Source organism: Panthera tigris, chromosome A1 (assembly GCF_018350195.1).
Source record: "Panthera tigris isolate Pti1 chromosome A1, P.tigris_Pti1_mat1.1, whole genome shotgun sequence".
In the NCBI taxonomy this organism is placed as follows: Eukaryota; Metazoa; Chordata; class Mammalia; order Carnivora; family Felidae; genus Panthera; species Panthera tigris.
Window position 1 is genome coordinate 87,685,975 of NC_056660.1, and position 27,746 is coordinate 87,713,720.

The 27,746-nt window shown below is 54.3% G+C and overlaps 1 protein-coding gene across 4 annotated transcripts in view; it reads right to left on the reverse strand.

The window, feature by feature from the left end:
• Positions 1-17,965: 17,965 nt before the first annotated feature.
• SNAP47 (synaptosome associated protein 47) overlaps positions 17,966-27,746 on the reverse strand; it is a 50,976-nt gene continuing 41,195 nt past the window's right edge. For 3 of the 4 annotated variants that reach the window (XM_042981370.1, XM_007093450.3, XM_042981353.1), the window contains one exon: positions 17,966-18,136. In XM_042981370.1, coding sequence (XP_042837304.1) covers positions 18,063-18,136 — 74 coding nt within the window. In that variant the 3' untranslated portion in view covers positions 17,966-18,062. Of the gene's footprint in view, positions 18,137-25,592; positions 25,907-27,746 lie in introns of those variants that run through there. The other variant, XM_042981359.1, reaches the window with a different exon arrangement.

The window sequence follows — 27,746 nt, forward strand, 5'->3', positions numbered from 1 at the left end:
CTTCAGCTTATTCACGTCCCTCCAGAGATGGGACAGGTGCACATTTCCACGCCTGTTTGGAGACACGCCTCAGCCTCCCAAGGTTCTTTTGCCCCAGTTCCTGGCCTGCTCTGCCTCCAAAACACCATTTAGGTTCCCTGACCTTTATTCCAGTTTTCAGTGTTTGGTACACATGCTTTTATTTTAAGACAGGTATACTGTTAATTAGCTGGTTGGCACATTCATTTATTACCTGGGATCCTCATTATTTGCAGACTCTGTATTTGTTAATTTTTCTGCTTTTTTATTCAGATTTCCTTCAATGTCTGGCAACTTGCTTGGCCCCTTTCAGTGAAGACCTAGAAACAGGAGTGGAGTCGGGGAGAAGTGCCCGCCCCCTGGGCAGATGGCTCTGTGCACAGGGCCTGCCCCTCCGTGTCACTCCGTGTTTTGGCTCTCACCCTGCACTCCTGGGTGGCCTCAGCAGGTGACTCTCCCTCTGGCCTCAGCTTCCCTCCCTTCTGTCAGGGGATGGGGATTGAACCAGGGGTCTCTCCTCTTTCTAAAACTTCTGTAGCCCTTCTCTCCTTCAGCTCTGTGCAGACATCAGCCCCCCTGTCCTCAGAGGGAAGCTGGTCCTGAGCCTGCCTGTGGCTGTGACAGAGCACGGTGTTTCCTGCTTTGGGGAAGAACCAGCAGCACTCGGGGAGGATGGGGCTGAGACTGGAGGCCATGCGGGTCCTGCACCCCCCAGAGCAGGGCTGAGGAGAGGGCCCCCCGTCTGGAGGACTGCTGTGGCTGCCACATTCTCCATCTTCCTCCCATCCTCAGCAGGATGTCCAGGCCTGGCCACCGGAGTGACATGCTGCCCTCGTGGGTTCACAGAGAAATCCTGGGAGGCAATGCTGGCCATGATGGACTCCCGCCGGCCACAGAGAGTGAGGGGCTGCAGCTCCTGTCCTTCCAGAAGGGATTCTCTGGGGGGGTTCCTTGGGGCCGTTGGGTACCTAGACAAGTCAGAGGGACGTGTCACATGTCTGGCCTGGTGTCCCCAGCCCTCTCCACCTTTCCAGAGCTTACCTGGGTGACAGTCACGTGCGGGCCCTGGGCTGAACCTGGGAGTGGCCTAGTGAGTACAAAGTCCCTGTACTGTGGAGGGAGAACACAGGAAGCTAGTGCGGGTCTTGCTACCAAGGACACGTGCACCCTTGTTTGACAATCCGGGTGAAGGATCCAGCCACTGGGAAGGCACTTTGGCTGATGCATTGGGACCCTGCTTCCACTAGATGTCCTTGGGTCCAAGAGTTGGGCATTGGATGGGGCACAGATTGCTGGCCTGCCACCGGCACTGGCCACCTGGCCTGTGGCTCACACTGGTGAGTGGTCTGGAGGGTGCAATGCCACCCGCAGATTCAGGCATAAGGGTGCTCAGAGGACGGCCAGGGTGCCACCAGGGGCCAGACCAGCTGCTTGCCCACAGGAGGAACCAGAGCCAATGAGCATCTACACCACATGCCAGGCCTGGCTCCAGGGAAGCATGGGGGGTGACAAAACTGAAGTCCTGCCAACTTCTATCTCCCGAACTGACACCAGTGTACTCCATGGGTAGGGCACACCACCCAGACACGCCCACACATGTATATACTCTGATGCACACCCCCGAGCCTGCTGGGGCACACCACCCAGACACGCCCACACATGTATATACTCTGATGCACACCTCCAAGCCTTCACACACCCATGCACACACTCACATACACCTCCACACCCTAAACCTTCACATACCTGTGTACACACTCATCCACATACATACCCCACACCCTCAATTCCTCACACACCCATGCACTCACATACACACCCACACCCCCAAACCTTCACATACTCGTGCACACATATATATATACACCCCACACCCTCAACCCCTCCCACACCCGTGCATACCCACACACATGCCCCATACCCCAAACCTTCACACACACGTGCACAAACTCACACTCACATACCCCCACACGCCCGAAGTCACACACATCCAAACCTACAGACACCCAAATCTACACATGGAGTCATAAATCCATGCACATGTACACACACACACCCAAGCTCTCATATACAACTGTGCACACACACATACACACCCAAACCCACACACGCACACATGAAAACACACACTCTCACAGACCCAAACCCATGCATACACACCCATACTCACTTATTCATGTGCCCAAATTCATGCACACACACATATACAAACATACACACACACACACACACACACACACACACACACATGCGATGCACACACACCACGTGCCCTGTGAGGTGTCTCCACCCAGGACCAGGAACACTGCCAGCAATGCACTGAGAGAGCCTGGTGAGCTACAGGGCAGTACCCTCTCCCACAGTCCCTGAGTCAGTTTCGCCCTCCCCTTCCCACCCACGCTGCTGTCCCACTGTACCCACACAGCACCGAGCATGTGTCCCCTGACCAAACCCAGCTCTGGAGTCAGGAGGGAAAGAGGCCAGTCCTGGGCAGGGCTCCTGGTATGTCTCCTGTGCAAACACTGGTGACCACGGCCCAAGGAGCAGAGTTTAGGGACAGAGGAGGCCATAGGTCTGGTTAGAAGGTGGGACCCTCTGTGAGGAGCTGGAAGCCTGCAGTGGTGAGCTGGTGCCCACCTGGGCATAGCCTGTGTGCAGATGTGCTTGTGTGGAGGGCTCCACAGTGTTGGCGCACCTCTTTCACCTCCGTTTCTGTGTCCAGATCACCCCTTGGGACTTGACCCTGTCTTCCTGCTGAGGCTTGCAGCCTGGAGGGTGTAGGGCAGATCTCCCTCCTGAAGACAGTTCAGCACCCACCCATTTCCCACCTTCCACACGTGCAGTGTTCCAGCTGCCAGGAGACTCCCCCACTCCATCCCCTGTCTGTCCTCCTGGATGCCCTCTGTCCACCCAGGTCCAAATCCCTGCTGTCTGCCCACTTCTCGGGGCCTCGCCACAATGCCCCTTCTGCTATTGGCTCAGTCCTGCACCTTCCCAGGGCTCTGGAGGGCAGGGTCCAGGTGTGCCACTCACAGAGGTCTGTGCTCCACAAATGAACAAGCGAATCACTTCCTCCAGCACAGAACTTATCCTGACCCTTTCAGCCCCATGCAGACAGCAAGCAGGGCTGTGTCAGCATGGGCCTCATTCTGCCTCTCACTTTTATCGGACTCAGAACATAAGGAAAGAATCAAGCTTTGAAGGAGGTATCATTTCCAAAGCTAAGCAAAGATTTTTGTTTTGGAAACTTCTCCTTTGAAAATCACGGAAAGCCAGTGCTGACAGGCACGCTCTCCTCTGAATCCAGAGTGATTTGTTTATTCAGGCCGCACGCTCTCTGGGATGGCATCTGGAGATAGACGTCTGCTTTTGGTGAGAGTGTGTGACTTCGGTGGTGCCTGGCATGCAGCAATGTCAGCCTCGCGAGAGCCAGCCGCCTTTCTAAAACAGGAGGCTGGTCGGGGGTGGGCGCCCAGGGTGGAGCCCTTCCATGGAGACCGGGGACTGTGCTTGTCTCCTCACAGTCCTCTTCTCTACAGGAGGGGGATGCAGGCACACCCACCCCTCCTCCCCCCAGATCCCCCTCTAACCTTCTGACTTTCTGCCTCCTGCCCCCACCCCAGGAGACACTCCTGGGCTTGGAGGTGCATGCAAACTGGGGTTTCAAGGGTTAGGACAGTAAAGGTGCACCTGGGGGGCTCAGTCAGTTAAGTGTCAGACTTGGGCTCAGGTAGTGATCTCAGAGTTCGTGGGTTTGAACCCCGCGTCTGGCTCTGTGCTGACAGCTCAGAGCCTGGAACCTGCTTTGGATTCTGTGTCTCCTTCTCTCTGCCCCTTTCCCACCCCTGCTCACTCTCTGTCTCCCTCTCTCTCAAAAACAAACAAACAAACAAACAAACATTAAAAAAAAAAAGATTTAGGGCAGTAAAAAGCAGCTTCTCCAGAGGCACAGCCCTCAGGAGCCAAGCCTCATGCAGCCACAGCCCTAAGCAGGGTTTGGCACCAACTGTGTGCCGCCCACTTTAACCTGGGCAGTTCCCTGTAGGGTGGCAGAGGAATCCAGCTGCAGTGGGTTTTCCTGATGTACTCACACACTAATCGGGACTTCCAGTGTCCCCTGTGGGCCTGCCTGGGCCTCGCCCCAGACACTGATGTGCTATAGCCACCTGTCCTGCCTCGCTGTCTCCCACCTGCTCTTTTTAAAATTTTTTTAAAAACATTTATTCATTTTTGAGAGACAGAGCATGAGCAGGGGAGGGGCAGAGAGAGAGAGGGAGACACAGAATCTGAAGCAGGTTCCAGGCTCAGAGCTGTCAGCACAGAGCCGACGCAGGGCTCGAACTCACGAACTGCTAGATCGTGACCTGAGCTGAAGTCAGATGCTCAACCGACTGAGCCACCCAGGCGCCCCTATCTCCTGCCTGTTCTTGCCCACAGAGAACCCAGGCAGTGGGCAAGCCCAGAGGCTGGGGTGCTCAGGACTTGGTCTCCATCAGACACTGCGGCCTGCAGTAGCGGGTGCCTGCCTCTCTCGCCCATGCGTCTACAGGGCTGAGGGACCCTGTGACGCAGAGCAAGCTCCAGAGAGGCCTGGCCCCTCAGGCCTCTGTCTCTTCCCACCCCCACTCCCCACTGCACTGTTGTGCCCACAAACAGTGATGTCCCCTCTTGGACCCCACTCACTCCTGGGCCCACCATGACTTCCCATCTGTCTGGGCTTCATTGCTATAAACACCATGCACCACAACAGAAACCACCCCATTGAAAACGTGCCAGACACGTGGAACACATTGGCAGGTTTCCATGGATGGGACCGGTGTCCACCGGCCCATCACCGTGAGCCCCCAGCCGCACCTCCTTGGCCTGCTGCAGGTCCTGGTCTGCCTGTCAGCCTGTGGTCAGCCTGCCCGGAGTGACAGGAGGGAGTTCCTGCTGAGCTGATGGAGGCACCGGGACCCCTCACCCGCCAGGTCGCTGCCCCCACAGTGGGCTCCATTGTGCTCTTGCTGTCTCTTCGGCCATGTGGGGGAAAGAAGGGGGCTTCTTCAGGGCTGTAGCTCTAAGGGTCCTGGAACAGGACAAGGAGCAGAGAGGCAGTGGTGACCTGGGCCAGGGGCTCTGCTGGTTGAGACATGGGTTCTGTAGGGTCTGCATATTGTAGATGCAGAGGCGGGAAGTGACTTTCCCCAACAGTGAGAAGGGTCACTGAAGGTGGAGGTGTCCACTCCCTGTGGGTACATGAGGAGTGAGGGCTGGACCACAGCTCTCCTGGAAACAGAAGGGCAGATCCCAAGATTCCCCCAGTATCCCTGCTCTGGTGCACACACAGCTATTCCCAGTAACACGGTCCAACACTAATGAGACGATGCTGTGACGAGATTCTACAGATGGAATCAAGGTCCCAGATCAGGGCACTGTCCAGGTGGGCCTGCCCTCATCACATGAGGTCCTTTATAAGCAGACTTTTCAACTGCTGGTCACAGAAGGGGAGTCTGAGATTCCCAGCATGAAAAGGATGCTGGCATGACGATGGAGGGGGTCATGGGGTGAGGAATGCATGTGACCTCTAGGAGCTCAGAGCGGCCCAGCCGACAACCAGAGAGGAAAGGGGGGCCTCAGTGCCACTGCTGCAAGGAGCTTGATTCTGCTCGAAGGAGCCCAGATGACGCAGCTCGGCCAACAGCCTGCTTGCAGACTTCTGGCCTCCAGACCCAGGAGACAGCACATTCCTCTTGTGTCCACCCACCCAGTTTAAGTGCTTTGCTATGGCAGCCACAGGAAACTGACACAGATCCTCTTACCAGGACATGGGGCACCACCGTCATAACACCTAAAAACGTGGAAGTGGCTTGGGCATTGGGCAGCAGCTTGAGATTCTTGAGACACATAAGAGAAAATCCCAGGCTGCCGTGAACAGACTGTTGGTGGAAATGTGCTGTCAGAGCGCCAGTGGGCACTCTGAGATGGGGGGAGGGGCACTTGTCACAGCAGCAGAGTGAACTGTGTCCTCCTGTTGGACACAGGGCAGAACTTGAGAGCTGTGACCCTGGGAGATTCCTGGGTCAGGGGAGAAAGGTGCATCTGGTTTGTAGTGAGGTGGAGAGAGATGGGGGAAGACGGCAGCTCCTGAAGCTTTGGGACGTCCTCAGCCGGTCCAGGTGGCACCCACTTGGGGGTGGGAATGCATGTCCCTGAGAGACCCTCCATGTGGCTCACAGGTGTCCAGGCCTCTCTGCACAGGCCAGGAGCAGAGGCAGTCCAGCCAGGACCGCGTTCTGATGGTGTGGCCCACCGGGTCTCAGAGAACGTAGTATCAGCAGAAATACTGTGTGCTTAGACTGGAAGGGACCAAGGGAAATGGGCTGTTGCATTTCCAGAGTTGCACAGGAGGAAAACAGGCTGTGGACCCGCGCTGCCCTTCAGGGAAAGGCTGAATGACTCCAAGAGCACAGAGCACAGCCTTGATTCACAGAGGATTGCTCTCATGCCTTGAAACCCACTGGAGCTCACCCTGCTGGATTCTGATGTTTCTTGGGACTCTTTTCCAACCCCCACCCCCGACTCACTGCCTTTCTAAGTAGACTTTCTTTTTTAGAGCAGTTGTAGGTTCATAGCAAAATTGAGTGGAAGGTACAGAGATTTCCCAGACATGCCCTGACCCCACACCAGAGACGTGCCTTTATTCATAAAGGAGCCCATGCTGACACATCATTGTCACCCAAAGTGCACCGTTTCCAGTAGGATTCAGTCTTGCTGCTGCGCATTCTGTGTGACAAGTGTATCCACCACTGCAGCCGTATCTCACACAGTGTGTGACGTCACCGCCTTGACAGCCCAGCCCTCCTGCACCCTGAGTCATCCCTGCCCCCCCCCCCCTAATCCCCGCAGCCACTGGATTGGCTCCTTTCACTTAGTGATACGTGGTTAAAGTTCCCCATGTCCTTTAACGGCTGGGTGGTATGTTTCTCTTTAGCACTGAGTGATGTCGGGTTGTCTGGATGGACCACTGTTCACATATCCATTCCGTCCTTTGGATAACAGTCCTTTATCAGGTGTGCCTTTTACATTTTCTCCCAGGTGGTGGCTTGTTTTCTCACTCTCTTGACAGTGTTTTCCACAGAACAGAAAATTTTAATGGTAATGAACTCCAGCTTATCCATTCTCTTTCATGGACTGTGCCTTCATTGTTGGGTTTTAAAGGCCTCACCACACCCAAAGCCTTTTGGGTTTTCCCCATGTTATCCTCTAGGAGTTTCATGGTTGCATGTTTTATATTTGGGCCCATGATCCATTTTTGAGTTAATTTTTGTGTAGGATATAAGGACTCTGCCTAGATTTTTTTTTTCTTGGCATGTAGATGCCCAGCACCACTTCTTGAAAAGATTATCTCTGTTCCATTGTATTGCCTTTGCTTTTTCGTTCAGAATCTTTTGGCTGCATGTTTCTGGGTCTATGTCTGGGCGCTCTGTTCTGTTCCAGTGACCCACTTGTCTATTCTTCCACCAACAGGACACTGTCTTGATTGCATTCGCTTTGTAGTGAGTCATGAAGTCAGGTAGTGTCAGTCCTCTGTTCTCTTTCAATACTGAGTTGCCTTTTCTGAGTCTTTCACCTCTGAAAAGACACTTCAGAATCAGTTTGTTGACATCTGGGGTTTTAATTGGGATTGCACTGAATCTATAAATCAAGTTTGGAAATACTGACATCTTGACAGTATTGAATTTTACATGCAGACAAAGACAGTTTTCCCTCCTTTCCAATCAGTATACTTTTCTTATCTTATTGCATTAGCTAGGACTTCCAGTGCGACGTTGAAAAGGAATGGCGAGAGGGAACACCTTGCCTTGTTCATGACCTGAACAGGAAAATTTCTAGTTTCTCACCATTAACTATGATGTTAGCCATAGAACATAGATTTTTTGGTAGCTGTTCTGTATGAAGTTGATGAAGTTTCCCTCTGTACCTAGTTTACTGGAAGTGTTTTTTTTTTACTCATGAATGGGTGTTCGATTTTGTCAAATGCTTTCCTACATCTATTGATATGATCATGTGGTTTTTCTGTAGTATGTTGATGTGATGAATTCTATTAATTGATTTTTGAATGGTGAACCAGTCTTGCATACCACTTGGTCATGGTGTATAATTATTTTATGCATTGTTGGATTTGGTTTGCTAATATTTTGTCAAGGATTTTTGCATCGATTGTCATGAGAGATATTTGTCTGTAGTTTCCTTGTAATGTTTTTGCCAGATTTGTATTAGGGTAATGCTGCCTCATAGAATGAGTTAGGAAGTATTCTCTCTGCTTCTATCCTCTGCAAAGAGACTGTAGATAATAAGGTAAATTTCTCCTTATATATTTAGTAGAATTCACCAGTGAACCCAGTGGGGCCTGGAGCTTTCTGTTTGGGGAAGTTATGAAATCACTGATTCATTTTCTCTAATAGAAACGGGTCTATTCAAATTGTTTATCTTTTTTAATGGGCATTTGGCAGATTTTTCCTTCAAGGAATCGGTCCATTTCATCTAGCTTATTAAATTTGTGGCCACAGTTGTTCATAATATTTCTTTAGTATCATTTTAATGTTCATGGGATCTGCTTCTCTACAGGTAAGGTGATTTTCTCCCTTTGGCTTTTTTCAAGATTTTTCTTTATCTTTGATTTTCTAAAGTTTGATTATGATATGCCTAGGTTTAGGGTTTTTTGTTGTTATTTTGTTTTTGCATTAATCCTGTTTGGTATACTCTGAACTTCCTGAATCTGTGGTTTGGTGCCTGGCATGAATTTGGAGGGAAATTCTCACTCAGTGTTGCTTCAAATGTTTCTTCTGTCCCTCTTCCTCTTGGTTCTCTGTCTGGTCTTTCCCCCAACCCCCCCCCCCCCCCCCCCCCCGCCAATATGTACACTTTGCCTTTTGTTGCCCCATAGTCCTTGGATAATCTGGGTTCTCTGTTTTGCAGCCTTGTTTATCTTCGCTTTCATCTTGGAAATTTTTGTTGACACATCCCCAGGCTCACAGATTCTTCGGCTGTGTCCCCTCTACGGATGAGCCTGCCAAAAGCATTCCTCATTTCCATTATAGTGTTTTTGACCTCTAGCATTTCTTTTTTATTCTTTCTTAGCATTTCTATCCCTCAGTATACATTACCTACCTGTTCTTGCGTACTCTCTACTTTATCCAGTAGAGTCCTTAGCATATTAATCACAGCTGTTTTAAATTCCTGCTCTGATAATTCCAACATGACTGCCTTGTCTGGTTCTGATGCTGCTCTGTGTCCTCAAATTGTGTTTCTTATCTTTCAGTGTGCCTTGTGTTTTTTTCTTGATGGTGACAGACATGATGTACCAGGTGAAAGAAACCACTGTAAACAGGACTTTGGTGGTGTGGTGAGCAGGTCAGGCTCTGGTAGACTCATTTCTCCGGAAGATGGGCCGGTGCTCTGGTGTTTCGTGGTGACTACTTTCCCCTCCCTGTCAGGAGCATGAGGGGACGTCTCCTCCAGTCTTCACTGTGATAGCCTGCTGGAGTCCTCACTCTCAGACTTGTCCATGCTGAGCCTCCAGCAACCTGTCCCGTACAGTGTGGTTTTTCACGCCTGGGCACTGGTTCCCAAGGGGGTTTCTGGTTTAGTAGGTTGTGATTCCCTGGGCTCACCTGTCTCCAGATTTGGGGGCAGTGGTTTACCCTGTGACCTCATTTCTCTGAGGGACTAAAGGAGAGTTGTGTTTTCAGCTTGTTCAGCTTTTGTCTGGATGTGAGGATGGGGTAGCAACTTCCCAGCTCCATGAGTATGAGATCAGAACAGGAACTCTGGCAACCTTTCTAACTTCTGTGTTTTTCTCTTGGGCTAGGGACAGTCTGCTACTCTTGCCCTATGCCTGTCCCACCAAGTAGTTTGGAGATGATGGAGAGGAATTTTGCCCCAGGGGGGACCATACTGAGTCTCTCCCCCACCAGATTGAGGAGATTCACATAACGAGCCAATGATATTTAGATGACACTTTGAACAAAGATGATGGGTAAAAAGATGAGACTTTTGAGGATGTTGGGATGGAGTGAATATATTTTGTAGGTGGGCCGAGTGTGAGTTCAGGAGGAACAGAGGGCAGCCTATAATGGTCTGACTTATTGCTCTCAAAAAGATATGTCCCAGTCCTGATTCCAGGAACCTGCAAATGTGACCTTACTTGGAAAAAAATGTCTCCGCAGATGCAGTTATGTTAAGGATGTTGAGATCACGTGGGGTCATTTGCTGGGCACTAAATCCACTGACAAGTGTTGACAGACACACAGTGGATGAGACAGCGATGCCACAATGTTGGAGGGATGGGCACATGCAGCTTCAGGCCACCGTGAGGTGCACAGGCCGGAAGCAGTCTCCTCTGGGACCTTTGGGGGGAGCAGTACCCTGACCTCACCTTGGCTTCAGATTCAGGCCTCCACACCTACGTGAGCATAAGCTCTATGGTTTCCCCCGACCTATTTGTAGTAGTTCCTTACGGAAGCCCCAGGAAAATCACACACCTCTACTTGCTTTTTGTTCAGTTTGCAGTCAGGCCACATGACAGGAGGAGACCCCACCCCAGGCTGTGAGGTCTGTGCACAGTGAGGGGTGGGTGGGTAGGGACTCTCCTCAGTCTGTGAGGTTTGCACACAGTGAAGCGTGGGTGTTGGGGAGACCCTGCCCCAGGCTGTGAGGTCTGTGCACAGTGAGGGGTGGGTTTTGGGGAGACCCCACCCCAGGCTGTGAGGTCTGTGCACAGTGAGGCGTGGGTGAGGGGGAGATCCTTCCCAGGCTGTGAGGTCTGTGCACAGTGAGGGGTGGGTGTTGGGTAGACCCTCCCCAGGCTATGAGGTCTGTGCACAGTGAAGGGTGGGTGTTGGGGAGACTCCGCCCCAGGCTGTGAGGTCTGTGTGCAGTGAGGGGTGGGTGGGGTGAGGGGGAGGCCCTGCCCCAGGCTGTGAGGTCTGTGCATAGTGAGGGGTGGGTGAGGGGGAGACCCTTCCCCAGGCTGTGAGGTCTGTGCACAGTGAGGGGTGGGTTTTGGGAGACCCTCCCCAGGCTGTGAGGACTGTGCACAGTGAGGGGTGGGTGAGGGGGGGATCCTGGATCCTGCCCAGGCTGTGAGGTCTGCCCCCCCCCCCACTAGGCAGTGTAAGAAGGGGGAGGCCTGACGGTGTTACCGGCAGCAGGGCTTGGACTGTGGGGCCTCCTAGGGTCAGGGTTTGACTACAGGACGGCAGGGGTACCTACTTCCCCAGACCCAGAGCTCAGAGTGAGCTTGGACAAGATGCCATGATCTTTTTTTTAGGACCTGAACACCCCTGCAAGCCCAGAAAGCCAGTGAGGCTGCAGGTTCAGGCACCTCCTGATTTGGGTTAGTCTCGAGGGATCACTGTTGCTACCCAGGGCGTCTTGCTCTTCTTCCCCAGCTAATGCTCCAGCCCCTCTCTGTGACACCCTGTGTCAGGGCCAGGTCCTGTGTGGCCAAGCCAACTGGGAAGAAAGGTGGTCTGTGGGTTTAGCAGGAAGCCACCGACTACAGAAGGAAGCTCATTTTCTGAGATGGGGCATAAATGGTGGGTTTGGATCTGCACGCTGAGCAGCCTGCTGGTCTGGATCCTGCCCTGAGGGCTGAGACCCCTTCCCTTCTCTCCACACTGTCCTCCCTGAGTCTTCGGTCCCACTGGTCAGCTGGGAGGGATCTCATGCTCCAGAGGCCTCAGCGCTGTTCTGGGGTGCCTCTGTGAGCCCTCGGGGCAAGACAGCACGCGGGGCAGACCTGAGTGTCCGAATCATAGGTGAAGTGCTTCCTCAGCACTTGGGGGTGGCTCCTGGGCTTGTCCTCTGACCCGTCTGTATCATCTTCCCCAGCTGTGATCTTAGCGCCTTGGCCACATTCAGAACCAGAGCCTCAGTTCACTGGACATTGTGGCCTGAGGTCCCACAGCAACAGCCAAGGGACGGCAGGAGGCTGTGCATTGCCTGACTGTCCTTGTTCACCTCAAAAATAAATAGGTATTTTATCAGCAAAAATGGGTTTATTCAGGGATAACAGAGAGTTGCAGTTTAGGACATTCTAACGGTTTCTCATTGGCTGGGTTACAGAGGTGGTCTTCTTGTAGGAGATGCAACCCACACCTCTTCCTTCGGGGGGCCTGTAGCTGGTGATTCTTTCCAGTTGTGGATGCTTTGGTTGGGGTCCCCAAGGGGCAGGCTCCCTTTCCGGCATCCCTGGCTAGTGTCGGAGTCCACGTTAGTGGGGCTTCTCTTTAATTTCACACGCTCACCTTACACAGTGTGGGATTAGTGCCATTGCTACCCCCACGCCTCCCAGAACATCTGCCCCCGAGTCTCCCAACAAGGGTCAGCCCTCCGGGCACCTGCTGTATGGCCGGGCATGGGAAGAAAAGGCCACTGTGGGTGGGCACAGCCTCCTCCACGTCCAGCTGGGTTTCTGCACCCAGCAACCAGCTGATGGACACAAGCCCTTTGCTCATTCCGGGAAAGATGCTCCAAGCAGAAGGGTCAGCTGGGGAAAGTGAGTCACCAGTCCCCCATCCTGAGGGTGAGAGGAAATGGCAGAGGTGGAGACAGGAGATGTCGAGCAGAGTCTGAAGGACCCTGGGGCACCTGGTGGGGGAAAATGTGCCAGAGAGACAGGGTGGTGCCGGTGCCCAAGCTGCCCACTGGGAGAGCAGCTGCCCATGATGGCACACCAGCCACACTCTGAGGACATGTTTGTCCACGCCTGTGGGAGTCTGGTCCACGGGGCACAGTCTCTGGTCCTGCTCATAGCTCTCCACCTCTGCAGCCCGGGTGTCCTTACCTGGCAGCACAGCCTGGCTGTGCGTGGCTCTCTTGGGCTGGCAGGAGCTCCTGGGGCTGCAAAGCGATACCTTCCCACTGCTCCTGCCTGCTTGTGCTGAGGAAGCCTAGGAGCGAGACTGACCAGCCGTTTTGGGAAGCAGGACCACCCTTGCCTCCCGCCCTGCGGCTTTTCACTTTCAAAATGAATCAGGGAAAATTACCTCCTCAACAGGCCCACTGCTGTTCCAAGTTTCCAGATGGGTGCCAGAAGTTTGAAATATTATGTGGATGTGGAAATCAGTTGCAAATGTGAAAACTGACTACAATTTGTGTGTCTTTCAAGTTTTACTCAAACCTATGGCTAATAATTAAACTGGCAGCAGTAAGGAGGGAGGGGGCTCCTCACAGGTGAGGCTGGTGGTCTCATGCCAGGGCTGACGCCCTGCCTCTGAGAAGGCATTTCATCAAAGTCCAAACCAAACCAAAGCCCCCACCCTAACTGACTGCATACAGTCGCGTTCCTTGTGTGTGCGTGTGTCTGTGTGTTTGAAAATGTCTCCAGGATGTTCGTCTTTTCCTCGGCTAAAATCTCTGTGTGTGCTCATTTGGGGCCTGCAGGGAAAATCACTTGTGGAATCCACATCAGTTGCTCCTCACTTTACTCCTCCCATTCCAAGCTCTGCCTTCTAAAGGACCAGGACCACGGACTCCCATCCGTGCAGCCTCTGAAGCTGTGGACTGCTGGACACGGCCTGGGAATGGAGTGGGGGGGTCCCCCGGCTGCGGCCACACTGAAGTCCAGGGCTGAGGAGGCCAGCGAGTTACCTCCTGAGGGACCCACACACCTTGGTGGGTGACGCACCTGCAGCCTGCATGCCCAGGGCGTGTTTAAAATTCAGAGAGTTGAAAGAATGAAATCAAAGCAAGAATAACAAATCCTGACACATGAAATAAATGACACTGTAATGTCACAGTTTTATCTGAACACATCAAGCCCATTTGCTCACAAGTCCTGGACGCTCTCTTGTAAGTAGCACAGCCCGGACATTGTGATATGCGTCACATGGCTCAAGATGAAGTAGTTACTTCTGGGCCTTTTATACAAAACCCACCTGTGCCTGAAACAGACCAATTAACTCAGGGTTGTTTTGTTCCAGAGTCAATTGTTTTTGATGAGATGTGAAAGCAGTTTCATGTCAGCGTGAAGTTGGTGCCATAGCTGCAAGGGTCTTGCGTTTTGCCCACCTTTATATGGAGTAAAACTGGACTCAGAGCATTTTGTGTTTTAGGAAGTGCAAACACCTCCCAGGGTGACAACAAACCAATATAGTCCAGCCCCAATCGTCAAAGGGCAAACACTAATATTTTGGTGCAGAAATAAAGCACATGGGTGACCTCAACCCCACAAATGGACTGAACGTCAGTGTCAGGGGTCAAGGCCCACATCAGGAAAGCAGAAAACAGGGTGGACACCACAGGCCCCATTGCCAACAGCCCGCTGCCACTGCTAAGCATCAGTGGGGTCCTCATGACACCCTCCAGAGCATCTCCTCACCTGATGCAAAGAACTGGGCTCCAGCCATCACACCAACACCTGGGCTGCCTGAAGATGGCCAGAGAGATCACCACCTGACTATTCACCTGCTTCCCCTGGTCCAGCTTCCAGAAGCAACTCAGTGTCCAGTCCCAGTTATGTCCTCTGAGTCCAAAAAGTGGGGCATGGCCAGTCCATCCAGACTAGGGAGCAGTGGGGGCTGGAGTTAGGGCACCAGGGGATGGGAGCAGTGGGGGTGGAGTCAGAGCACCTGGGGAGGGGAGTGGTGGGGGTGGAGTCAGAGCACCAGGGGAGGGGAGAGATGGGGAGTAGAGTCAGGGCATCTGGGGTGGGAGCAGTGGGGGTGGAGTTAGAGCACCTGGGGAGGGGAGAGGTTGGGATTAGAGTCAGAGCACCTCGGGAGGGGAGCAGAAGGAGTGGAGTTAGGACACCAGGGGAGGGGAGAGGTGGGGAGTAGAGTCAGGGCACCTGGGGAGGGGAGCTGTGGGGGTGGAGTCAGGACACCAGGGGAGGGGAGAGGTGGGGAGTAGAGTCAGGGCATCTGGGGTGGGACCTGTGGGGGTGGAGTTAGAGCACCTGGGGAGGGGAGAGGTTGGGATTAGAGTCAGAGCACCTGGGGAGGGGAGCAGTAGGGGTGGAGTTAGGACACCAAGGGAGGGGAGAGGTGGGGAGTAGAGTCAGGGCACCTGGGGTGGGAGCAGTGGGGGTGGAGTTAGAGCACCTGGGATTAGGAGTAACTGGTGTTGGAATTACTGCCTGGTTTCATAGGGATTTTTGAAAAGGGCTGGCCTTTTAGGTTGCCCTTCATAGTTAGGGTTGGCCTGTGCCTTGGAGTCCAGTGGTTAAACAGGTAGGTGTCTGTGCTTAGGTTCCAGCCTGATTTGGCAATGGAGTTTTGCTAGTGGAAGTGTGTAAGATGAAAAAGTTAACTCTGGGGTCAAGCTTAATAAGTAGCATAAAACGATCCTGATGTACCTTTTTTTTTTTTAACAGTCTAATTCTGCAGAGAACTGTTGTCTCCATCAATTTATGTATTCACGGGAGAGAATGGCCCAGAGATAATGCCCTAACGCTCCAGTGTCTTCAGTGCCACATACCTTGCTGGTGCTTGGGGTCTCAAGCATCCCCAGGTGCTGGAAAAGGAGAGGCTAGTTCTGGAGAACTCACCAGGAGTCCTGGCCCTGCTTTGAGTACTGCCAGTTGCAGAAGTCTGTGCAGCCCAGCTGCCAGGAGATGAAGGGCAGTGGTTGTCTCCAGCATGAGCGGATGCTGGCAGGACCGCCCTAGCAGGCTAAGGGTGGGACAGGTTTGCTTTCCTTCCGACTTCAGGGCTCTTGATGGCAGAAGTCACCTGGCCTGTGGCTCTTCCTCTGACTGCTGATGTGAGATGCACAGATACCCACGGAGTTTTGAGGAGCCTGGGGTCAGCATGTGTGTGTGTGCACATGCAAGTCCATGTGTGTATGCACACGTGTGTGCACTCTGAGTCCCTGGTGTGAGTCTGGAGTTCAGCTGTCACAGAGAACCACATGCTCCACCTCTAGGAACCTCATTCCTCATGGGCTGTTGCAGGAACTGAAGCTTCTGGAGTTAGGGCAGCCTGCCTACCTGCACATGCCCAGGGCCCAGGGCACGAACTGCATCCTCCCGCCTCACTCCAAGCTCCACAGGACACGATCCCGCCACTGCATCTGGGCACAGCAGAAGCTCTCAATAACTGTCCTGTTGACACACGTACACATCTGCTGTGCCCTCCTTGTCCTCCCCAGCACTGAGCCTGAGAAGAAGGAGCTTCTGGGGCTGAGAACTCCAATCTCACAGTGCCAGAAAAGTGCTGGGGCACTCACTCACACGCCAGCATCAGACTGGCGGCCCTGAAAGCACAGGCCCACTTGTCATTCTGGAGGTTGGTAGGGACAGGTCAAATAAAGTAGACAGAGATGAGGACTATATCTCACCAAAGTAACAAGAACCAGAAGATACCCATGAAGGTTATTTTCTAGACGTGCTACTTCCTGTGTCTTCTTGAACAAGCAAGCTTCCAGAAATTTGCGCACTCCTAGGTGACCCCAAATTCACATCCACACTGAACTGGAATGCGACATTAGCAGAAATGGCCACATTATGCAAAAGCTAGCCCTGGATCAGGGCAGGCCCTGAGTCAGTGACAGGTGTCCTTATGAGACAAGGGAGGGGGAATTTCAGTCAGCCATTTGGTGATGGAGGCAGAGAGTGGGGAGACACGGCCATGAGCCCAGAACACCTGAGGCTCTGGCAGTCAGGAGAGGCAGGAGAGATCCTCCTGGAGCCTTCAGAGGAAGCATGGCCCTGTGACACCTTGACCTCAGTCTCCTGGCCTCCAGACCTGGGAGAGAACAAAGCCTGCTGTCCTAGGCCCCCCACTTGTACTTCATTAGCAGCCCCAGAAAATTAGCACTATACCTGCACAGTCAGAGGACAGCCACAGGAGAGCCTATTCCAAAGCAGTCTGCAGGTGGCCCAGCCTGTGAGAGAAGGGCTCACCCACTTCCACACTCTGCCCCCATCCTTTCCTGAGGGGCCCTCCCACTGGGATCCCAAGCAGAAAGCAGCATCAACATGTATCTTCAAAATACATTCAAAAACTACGGTATCTCTTCTATTTCTGGGCAGAAATGGGGCACCTAAAGAAAAAATCGACACTTTTTAAAATAGGTGCAATATGTATTATTTTCACACTTGGCTAAAAACTGGGCAGGGGAACATTTCAGGTGTTTATAGGATGACCTCCAGATGTACTAGACTTCGGGTAGAAAATCACAGCACAACCAGGAAGGAACTGGCCTGTCCCCAGAGAAGGACAGACTGAGGGCACTGGGGCCCACGCACAGTGGCCCAGAGGCGGGGGGGGTCTCGGGCCTGAATGTGGTCCTGCAGAAGGGGCTCTGCTCACATAGCACACAGAGTTAGGGGGGCAGAGTCAAAAATCAGCAGACTTCTTTACCAGAGACTTAAATTGCCCTTTTGCACCAAGCAAGGACAGAGAAACAATGAAGACTCTGCTAGCTGTGCTGCTGGCCATGCAAAGCAGCCTTGAGCACTGGGGTCAGCTTCCAGCTGCTCTCCAGGCTCCAAGGGGCTCAAGTATGAAAGGGGAGTGGCCTGCAAGGAGGGGGGAGTGGGTAGGGGGGAGCCCTGCAGGGAGGAGGAATGGGGAGGGAGGGCAGGGAGTGGGGTGGGGGGGAGCAGGGGGCAGTGGGGGGAGTGGGGGGAGTGGGGGGAGGAGAGAGGGGGGAGAAGGGGGAGAGTGGGGGGGAGGAGTGAGGGGAGTAAGGGTAGGGAGCAGGGAATCAGGGCCCAGGACAGGTGGGAGCAAGAGGAGCTGGGGCCACCATGGGGGTGCAGGCCTCCTGGAGCTTCTCCTCCCCCCTGGGGGCCATGGTCAGCATCACAGTGCACAGGGAGCCAGGCCCCTACAGCCCAGGCAGGCCTGCACCTCCCAGGGCAAGGCCTCCAGGTACCGCCTAGCCCTGGACCCAACTTCCCGGGCTTTCTGGTCAAGGAAGCGTGCAGGTGTTGAGAACAAAGCACTCAGGGAAGTGACTGTCATGCTTTCTTGTCCCTCTAAGTCAATTTCTTTGCCCTCCGATTGTGCTTGTCGATGGTTAGGGTGGTCCGGTCCACGGCGGCGGTGATGTCATCCAGGGCCTCGTCCTGCCTCTCCAGCTCTGCCTCGGTGTCCAGGGCAAGACCTTTGAGTTTCCTCAGGATCTGCAAGAGAGGCACATGTGGCAGGGGGGGATGCCTTTCTTCAAACTCTCAAAAACAGTGTATCTTCCCGTCACGTTTATAGTGCTTAGGAAATGTTGTGAGTCGGTAGGGGTGATGAACACTTTGCCCTCCAGTCCTGGGTCTGGGTCTCAGCTGGGCCACTCAGCAGCATTGACCCCCAGGGCGGGCAGCAGGCTGGAGTTGACAATGCAGCCTGGGGTCTGTACAGTCACTGTCTTCAGTACCTGTCTGCACCCAAGGACCGAACCCAGACTAGCTGGAAACACAGGATTTACAAAGAAAAGCCAAACCACTTTCTCCTTTGTGTTTGAAACATTTCACATACAAAGCACCCAAGGGAGGTGAGATCGTGGAGCACAATCCTGCGGGCTGAGAGGGGAGGAGGGACACTGACAGGCTGGATGGTGGCCCCTCGCCCCATTTCTGTGGCTCAGTCACACGTCCAAAGTCTCACACGCTGTAAGAGCAGGCGTTTTACTGCAATTCTACCGAGACTACTTGCATTGTGAAAGGTACTTTAACTACGTGCGTGCTGAGCCTGGCTTTAAAACTTTAATATCCTCAAGCTGACAACAAAAAGGAATGATTTTAAGAGAAATCTTAATGACCAACTACCTGCAATAAATGTTAATGCCAGTTTCAGGGAAAGTCGGGTCAGGACAAAGGGCCTGCAGAATGTGAATCGTTGAGGAGCACGGGGTGCCTGTCTGCCCTCTCCCAGCGGGTCCATGGCCCACAGATGACTTCTAAGTCCTTGGTCATGCAGGGACGAGTGTCAGCAGTGACTGGCCCAGGGGATAGAGCGGGGACCCCACAGGGCGCCATACCGCGCACTGATATCACCCCCACTGGCACCACCAGGTGACACCACAGCCTAGGACTGGCCACACCTCAGGGACAGCACACCAGTCCCCAGGTGACGTCTCGGGAGGTGTCTCAAGAAGCCACCCTGCACTGCTGGCTGCCACACGAGGAAGAGAATGGAGGCAGGGAGGTGGCCGGGAGGATGAGCAGATCAGCTCCTTCCTCAGGAGCGGTGAGGCCGGAATGAGCTCACAAATGGGAGCAAGCTGTCAAAACTATAAAGCGCCATGTGAGGCGCGCCCGCCAAGTCCTGGAGGCTCAGCTGCAGGAGCACTGCGACAGCCCGCTTCGTGGAGGGGCTGGCGGTGAGGAGCGCGGAGGTCGCTGTGACAGAGGCAGGCTGGGCCCCTCACCTCTCTGCGAGCCCAGCATCACCCCCGGGAGCCCCGTCCAGGCACGGAACAACAAATCCTGACCCTAGGTAGCAGGCTCAGACACCAGCCTTGCGCGCCCTCTGGGAGCCGCTGAGTCACTGGAAAAACTGGACGGAGCTCTGGAAAGTATACTGTGGGGTCAGTCGGCTCTGAGGGACGGGCTGGATGACCTAATACAGGAGGTCTTTTCCATCGCGTTCCTATGACCTCACATGGCTGAGGCCCAAACAGCACAATAAACAGTCACCGCTCAGCACCGTGTGAGGCAGGTCCCTCTCCCACCAACCACCCCTCCCAGCAGGCCTCCACCTTGAGTGCACCAATGCGGTGCTCCAGGAGGTATGCACACACCACGTCCCCGGCGGGCTGGCCTGTACTACCCATGTGCACCCAATTCCACACCCACGAGGGGACACCCTGTGCTGGGCCATCTATGTCCCTGTCAACCCCACCAAGCATCTTCCAGGACCAGCAGGATCTGCACTGTGAGCAGGCACAGGTGCACCTGTGCTGATGGCATGGGCTTTTAGTAAGGCAGCTACTGGCCAGATCTCACTGGGCAAGCACACAGGACACAGAACTAGAAAAGGAAGTATGTTGTCCTGAACCCAAACCCAGCTGGTGCTGTCAGACAAGCACTGCTAGTAACGCTGTGGCACTTGAGCATCCGGCCTCCTTCCACCCCGTGCCCGCACGCTCACACAGACGTGTGACTCTGGGGGCCGAAGCGCACACCCACGACCTCATCCCGGTCAGCCCAGATCTGGGTAAGGACTGTGGGTCCCCTGCCATGCACCCCAACTGGTCTCTAAGAGCCTTCAAACTAGCTGTGTCTCAAACCAGGCCCAGGAGCTTGCCCAAGACCCTAAGCTCAGGGCCAGTCAGTGCAGCCCTGATGTGATGAGCCCACAGGGGTCATGGTGTGATGACCCAGGTCATAGCACTCACACAGCCATGCAAGGGGGTTAGGACCCAGGCCTGCTCTCGTAGCCCTGAGCAGCTATGGCAGATGTCCTGCCTGTGGAGAGCCACAGCTGGGACTTGAAATTTTCTAATGTGCACATTTTCAACAGTAAAAACGGTAAGTATTATGACTGTCAACAGTGCACCCTATTTTACCCCATCAAACCAAGATATTCTCACTTCAGTGTGAGGTCAACGCGAACAACACTAACGAGACACATGCTTTCATCAATTGCCGAATGGTGTACTCCCAGCACACCTCAAGCTGGATAAGCCACACTTCCAGTGCTCGGCGGCTACATGTGGCCCATGGCCATCGTGCCAGGGAGCACAAGACCACCCCACCACGTGACAGCTCTCCCAACAGGGCCGCGCCCCTTTGTGGCCCAGTGCATGCCTCTTGCCGGGATCCAGGACCGACTGACTCGCCCGCAAACGCGGAGCATTCTGTTGAGTGTGCAGTCCAAACACGGCACATTCCTGTTGACTTGCTGGACTCTGAAAATGTCTCTCTGAGACGCCTTCTGTGCAGTCCGTGAGGAGACCCTGGCCGGCCCGCCAAAACTGTGCTTGAAATGAACTGATACTGCAGAAATACGAGTGCCCTTCACAGCCACCATGTCTGCCAATAAAATTACTGAGGACACTGTCAGGCTAAGAGTGTGCCTCGCATGCTGGTGTGGTGTTCTTTCCCTTTAAGAAAGGGGCTGGAGACACTAAGCGGCACCATGTGCATTCCACAGAACACAGGGTGGAAAGAATGGGGAGTAGCAAGTCTGGCCAAACCTGAACAGTTGTTACTGCTGTGGCCCAGGATGACAAGCTGTCTCGTCAGCAATGTCTCATGCTGCCAGTCTCTGAAGGATCAGCAGGCCGCTCAGAGGAACCATCCCTGGGCACTGCCTCAACCCGGCTCCACAGCTCGTCCTCAGGTCCCTGCCCCAGTGACAAGCCATCTTCCTGGACACATGTGAACCTACACAGAAATGACCTGAGTAAAAGCACACTGAGTTTTGGGAGGAAGCAACTTTCGTAAACTACAGAGAAACACACGGTGCACACAGCACAGGCGAGGCACAGACAGACACAAACAGGCACTGCCGGGAAAGCTCGGTCCCCTCCGGCAGGGCACTGGGCCCACTCGGCAGCTTCAACAACCAGGAGAGATGCCTGGATGGCTCGGGCCAGCAGCGGGTGACGCCACGTGGTCCCCAGGGCAGAGAAGTTACTGTGCTCTCTCTGTACTGGCCATATGCCAGGATGGCCTGTACCTCCCGACACCACAGACCGCGAGATAGTGGCACAGATGACACTTTCATTCTGTTTATAATAAATGATGGAAAAGCAGCTCATCCAGCAAGGAAGGTCCACTTATAAACATGTGTGTTTCAATGTAAGCTCCTTACCACAAGCTGTCAAGGTGTGAGAATCAGAGGGAGGAGGCAGAGGCCCAGCTCCGCTGTGAGCCTCCAGGGCCCTGGTTGTCCAGCCTCCGGCTCCGACCACGTCACTGTGGCAGGGGAGGGACACAGAGCACAGAAGGATGGACCTTCACGTGTGCACAACATCTGCAATGTGCTAACTCACCGTCTGAAGAAGAAAATGCCTTGTTCTGCCTCATGATAAAACCCCAGGATTCAGAGTACCACTACATCAATATTAAGTACCTAAAGTGAGTTTAGTATTAGTGAGACTGTCTGCCCTGATCTTGTTATTAAGCTGACTCACTGAAAAACTGTGAATTTTCTTGCAGTGAGAAATTAGTAACCATTTAAGAACAGAGCTGGGATAAATCAAGCTGTCTGCAAGTCCAAATAGTTCTTCCAGTTGGGGCCATTAATATGCTATAGAGAAGGTAAAGAGGGAAACACTGGCCTCCAGCACAGCCAAAGCTCTGGAGGCTGTAAAGAACATTCTAGGCTACGATCTGTCACATTCAGCACTCATAGACCACCCCCATGTCCCACCTTGTCCGTTCTGCTGCATTCCTCGAGGCCCTGAGGGCTGTCTGTGGACAGCAGCACAGGGTTCTCTTCTAGGGAGGCCCCTCCTCAAGACCGCCTCCCTGTGCAGCGGGTGGAGAAGTGGACTCACTAGGATCCTATCCCAACAGTGAGACACGGGCAGCTGCGTTCAGGGATCCCTCAGTCCTCAAAGTGGGCCGACCGGCCTGTCCAACTCAGGGTCCAGGCAGGGCAGGCACACGGAACGCCGCCCAGGACTAGGGGGGGCTCTGGGCACCAGCCCACCATCAGGTCACCATGGGATCCAAGTAGGACTCACCCCAGAATGCAAGAAAATAGAGGTAAAGGCCTAAGACCTGCATCCCACACGGAGACATGTTCAAGACCTAACTAGGGAAGTGTGTCCGTGTTCCTGGGCTGCAAGATGGCGGTGCGTCCCAAAGTGACCTACACATTCACCACAATCCGTGTCAAATTTCCAGAAGCCTTTCTTCCTCCCCAGAAGGAGGAGGAATCTCCAATCCCTCCTCCAATCTGTCTGGAATTGCAACGAGCCCTTCAGGGCCAAAGCAACCCTAGAGAAGGAGACTGAGGCAGGAGGACTCACAGCTCCCCACACCAGCGTGGGGAGGAGTGTGTGGAAAATACTACAGGGGGAGTGACCCTGGGACCTGGGAGTGGCAGTGGGGCCCAGACATACAGACACAGTGAATGCACACACGTGGGCCATCCACACACTGTGTACTTGGCTGCAGAAAGGAAAGTGCAGGTGCTTCAAGACCATCAGCCGGAAAGCTCGGTGCGCAGCGAGGAAAGCCTAGCGTGGATGGACACACAGGTGACTGCACCCGAAGGAGGTTCCCAGAGCAGGTGACCTCAAGGAGCAGCACAGGAGGGCCACGGCCGGGAGCTGACGCTGTACGGGACTTGGACACAACCGCACACTTACATGATGAGTGTTCACTACAACAGCACACACGGGGTAAAGTGCCAAGGCGCGCCATCCTGAAATGTCTGCACTTTAAGGTGTGGGGTTCCCTTGGAGTTGAGGCAAGAGGAAAGCATACACTCCTGCCCGGCTCCCCCTGCTCCTGCCCTGCCCACCCCACCGCAGCCCCCGCTCCACCCTGCCCCTCCAGCTCCTACCCTCCCTCGTAATTGCTCCTGCCCTCCCAACCCCACCCCACGCTCCACCCTGCTCCCCCCACCTCCTGTCCTCCCCACCCCACCCCACTCCACACTCCACCCTGCTCCCCGACAGCTCCTGCCCCCCTCACTCCTGCTCCTGCCCTCAACCCAGGCTCTATAGCCCCTGCTCCTGTTCCCCAATACCTGCTCCTGACCCTACCCACTCCTGCCGTCCCCTGTCCTGCGCTCTGCCCCCTCACCTCTGCTCCTGCCCCTGAGCTCCTTCCTCAAGCTCCTCTCTCCCATGCTACTCCCCTTTCCCCCCACCCCCACAACCATGCTCCTCCCTCCCTGAGCTCCTGTCTCTAGCACTCTTCCCTCCAAGCAGCCCAGCAGCTGCTCTAGTTGGGGCTGGCACATTCTAGAATCTGTCTGCGGCACTGCCTCCCCATCCACGTCTCTGGGGCAGTGGAAGGGGCACAATGCGTTCCCAACCACCCAGACTGCAAGGGAGCTGCCCCTCCTCAAAGCCCAGCTGCGTCCTGGCGATGCCCTGGGGCCGATCACCATGGCCAGCGATTTCAGGGGGCAGCATAGGAGGGAGGGCATGAAGCTGCAGCAGGCGGGCCAGAGCTAGGACCCTAGTTCCCAGTGCAGGGCCCATCCCAGGACACCTGTCTTCTCACTGAGATGTCGACGGTCAGGGATGTCAGAGGTTTCCAAGGCTCTTCTTAGGTTTCACACAAGTGACACAGGACATGATGTCGGGGCATTTTTAATAACTTACAAAGTAACAGATACTGAAAAGAGGGGCCTAACTCACCAGTAGTATCTGGACTGGCATCAAAACCATAAATACGAGTGGCATTGTAACCTCCCGTACCCCACAAAGCAGCACTGCTTTTCCCATAAGTGATGAAAATGACTTGGAAGGTTCAGGGGAAGATACAGGACAGTAAGAGAATGGGCAGGGGGGAAGGGTAGAAACCTGAAATGAGTTCAGCACCCACTGCTCAAACATCAGCAGTCACTCCAAACAGCTCAGGGCACTGAATCCAGCCTCCTGGCCAGCAAGAAGGACACCAGCAGTTCCCGTCCCCGAGCAGAGCCCAGTCCAGCAAGGTGCCTGCCTGCCTGCCTGCGCCAATGCCCCTCCATGATCTCACCGGGATCTCATATCCCGAGTCCTCACCCTGTACCCCCAGAATGGGGACCAAGACCTCACAGCCTGGGTCCTCACCCCACGCCCCCAGAAAGGGGACCATGAGCTCACAGCCCAGGTCCTCACCCTGCACCCCCAGTACGGGGACCATGACCTCACAACCCGGGTCCTCACCCTCACCCCCAGTATGGGGACCATGACCTCACAGCCCGGGTCCTCACCCTGCACCTTGAGAACGGGAACCGTGACCTCACAGCCCGGGTCCTCACCCCACACCCCTAGAACAGGGGCCGTAACCTCACAGTCTGGGTCCTCACCCCGCATCCCCAGTATGGGGACTGTGACCTCACAGCCCGGGTCCTCACCCCTCACCCCCAGTATGGGGACCGTGACCTCACAGCCTGGGTTCTCACCCCTCACCCCCAGTATGGGGACTGTGACCTCACAGCCCGGGTCCTCACCCCGCACCCCCAGAATGGGGACCGAGACCTTACAGCCTGGGTCCTCACCCCACACCCTCAGAATGGGGACCATGAGCTCACAGCCCGGGTCCTCACCCTGTACCCCCAGAAAGGGGACCGTGTGCTCACAGCCCGGGTCCTCATCACCCCACACTCCCAATACGGGGACCGTGACCTCACAGCCCAGGTCTTCACCCTGCACCCACAGAACGGGGACCATGAGCTCACAGCCTGGGTCCTCCCCCCGCACCCTCAGAAAGGGGACTATGACCTCATAGCCCGGGTCCTCATCACCCCGCAGTACCAGTACGGGGACCGTGACCTCACAGCCCGGGTCCTCACCCCCGCCCCCAGAATGGGGACCGTGAGCTCACAGGCCAGGTCCTCACCCTGCACCCCGTTATAGGAAGGGCAGGAGCATCTGGTGAACCCTCCTTTGCCACGTCTGTAGCTACACGTCAGGCTGCGGTCCCTGTACCACGGTCAGCGGGGAAAGCTAGATCAGGAGCAGACAGGGCAGTGGGGGTTAAGACATGATGGAGAAAACTCCCAGCGAGGGGAGAACTGCATCCAGCAGGCAGCGGACACTGCTGTCCTGACAAACAGGCCGCAGTCCCAAGGCAGGAAAGGCCAGCGCATCAGACGCGAGACATGGTTCACGGCGCTCTGCCAAACCCGTCCAGGGAATCCGGTGCCTCTTCCAGTCCCCGTGGACAGTGGCCGCCGTGGTGAGAGCTGGCCCGCTGCGCTGAGCACGCTGGCCCCGGGGAAACCACAGCCGGTCGTCTCTGTCAGCATCCGAACTGCTTTCCACGTAACAACTGTAACGGCATCTGCCACAGAAACCACAGCTGAACGGGAGGGGGCTGGGGGGGTGGGTCTTGCATTTCTGTTTTCCCCAGAAATTTACCTCATTCCTACTTTCGCTTGAGCTTCAACTACAGCTAAGAATTCTTGTCTAAATATGAAACATGTGTTTCACCTCTAGAGGACGAGGTCCTGTGGAGCTGGGCCCTCCCTGCAGGGGGGGAGGCAGCTGGCTGGTGCAGAGCCCTGCTCTCCTGCAGTGCTCCCCAGCCCCACCACCCAGGGGTCATTGCTTCCCCGCCCTGCAACTGGTGTCCTGACTCACGGCTTGGTCACCTGTGGACAACGGTCAGGACTAACCCCAGGGACGCAGTGTCTCATGGGGAAGGAGGGCACGGGAGCCCATCCTACTCACATCCTGACCTCTACCACCTAGGGAACAGACTGCTGGTTTGAAATTGGAAGGGGCCTTTCAAACCACATGGACGCCACCAGAACCAACAGATGAAATCCCTACACTTCCTATCAAAAAGTCACGCTCCTGCCTCGGCCTCAACACAACACAGTGGGATGCCTTCATAGGAGGGTGGGAGAGGGTCCCCGATCACCCCAGCCTGAGGCCTGTGTGCTCTCATCCTCTCTCAGGAGAACGGGGACTTGTCTGTTATAGGATGAGGGTTTCTCAAGGCCTGAAGCCGTGTTCTGCAGTCAATACGCGGGTCACAAGGAGCAGTCAGTAACCTGCAGAATTTGTGGTTGCAGCTAGAAAGCAGCGTTCCTATGTGTCATTACTGAAAGTGACTAAGTTAGACCAGGGGAAAGAGTGACAGCTCATGCATATTTAAAATATCCCACAGCAAAGATGAATGCCTTTTTTCCAAGGAGGAAATGGCCCAGCTTAAAGGAGACCGTGCCTCTGCAGACGCATCAATAGGACTTCTTTAAAAACAGGTTTAAAAGACGAACGGTCTTCCTGTGTGCCCTGGTGGAAGAGTGAGGTGCCACTGACGGAATAGCCTCTCCAAAGCAGAGCCTGAGTCTGACAAAGTGTCTAGCTATGAACCAGGGAATCCAAGTTTTCTCTACAAATATACCATGAAGTGAATGGGAAGGGCAGAGAGAAGCTGTACACACGCAGGCGCTTTGCTGAGTGTCCTGCGTGGGGCCGCGTGCGGGTCCTGAGCGGCACAAACACACACACACCTCCCTGAACACGAGGACTGATGTCTGGTGAACCCAGGTGAGCGTGGCAGGGTGTGGGGGTTTCTACCAGTTCTTACGTTCTACAGACATGTGCTGACATGTCTACAATGTGCACATGCATGGTGTCTAGGCATTTGCTTCAAAATTACTTAAAAAGGTAAAAGTTAAATCACTATTGTCCAGCAATAACATAGGAAGACAAATTAAAATATTTCCGTCTAATATTGTTTAAAGTTCTACTTCTGGACAAAAAGAGGCAAGAATCCAGTGTCAAGCCCTTGAGAGAAATGTGGGTGAGTGAGCATGCTCAGTTGTATACACCCCTGTGGGGCACCTGCACACACACATACACACACACACGGACATACAGACATGCACACAGCACATGCACACACAGCACACACACAGATACATGCACAGCAGATGTACACATACACATGCACAGCACATGAACACACAACACACACACAGACATATACACGTGCACAGCACATGCACACACATGCAGACATACACAGACACATGCACAGCAAATGTACACACACCACATGCAAAGCACATGCACCCAGACATACGCAGATACACACAGAGTACATGCACACATACACAGACATACACACACACAGCACATGCACACACAGCACACACACGGACATATACACA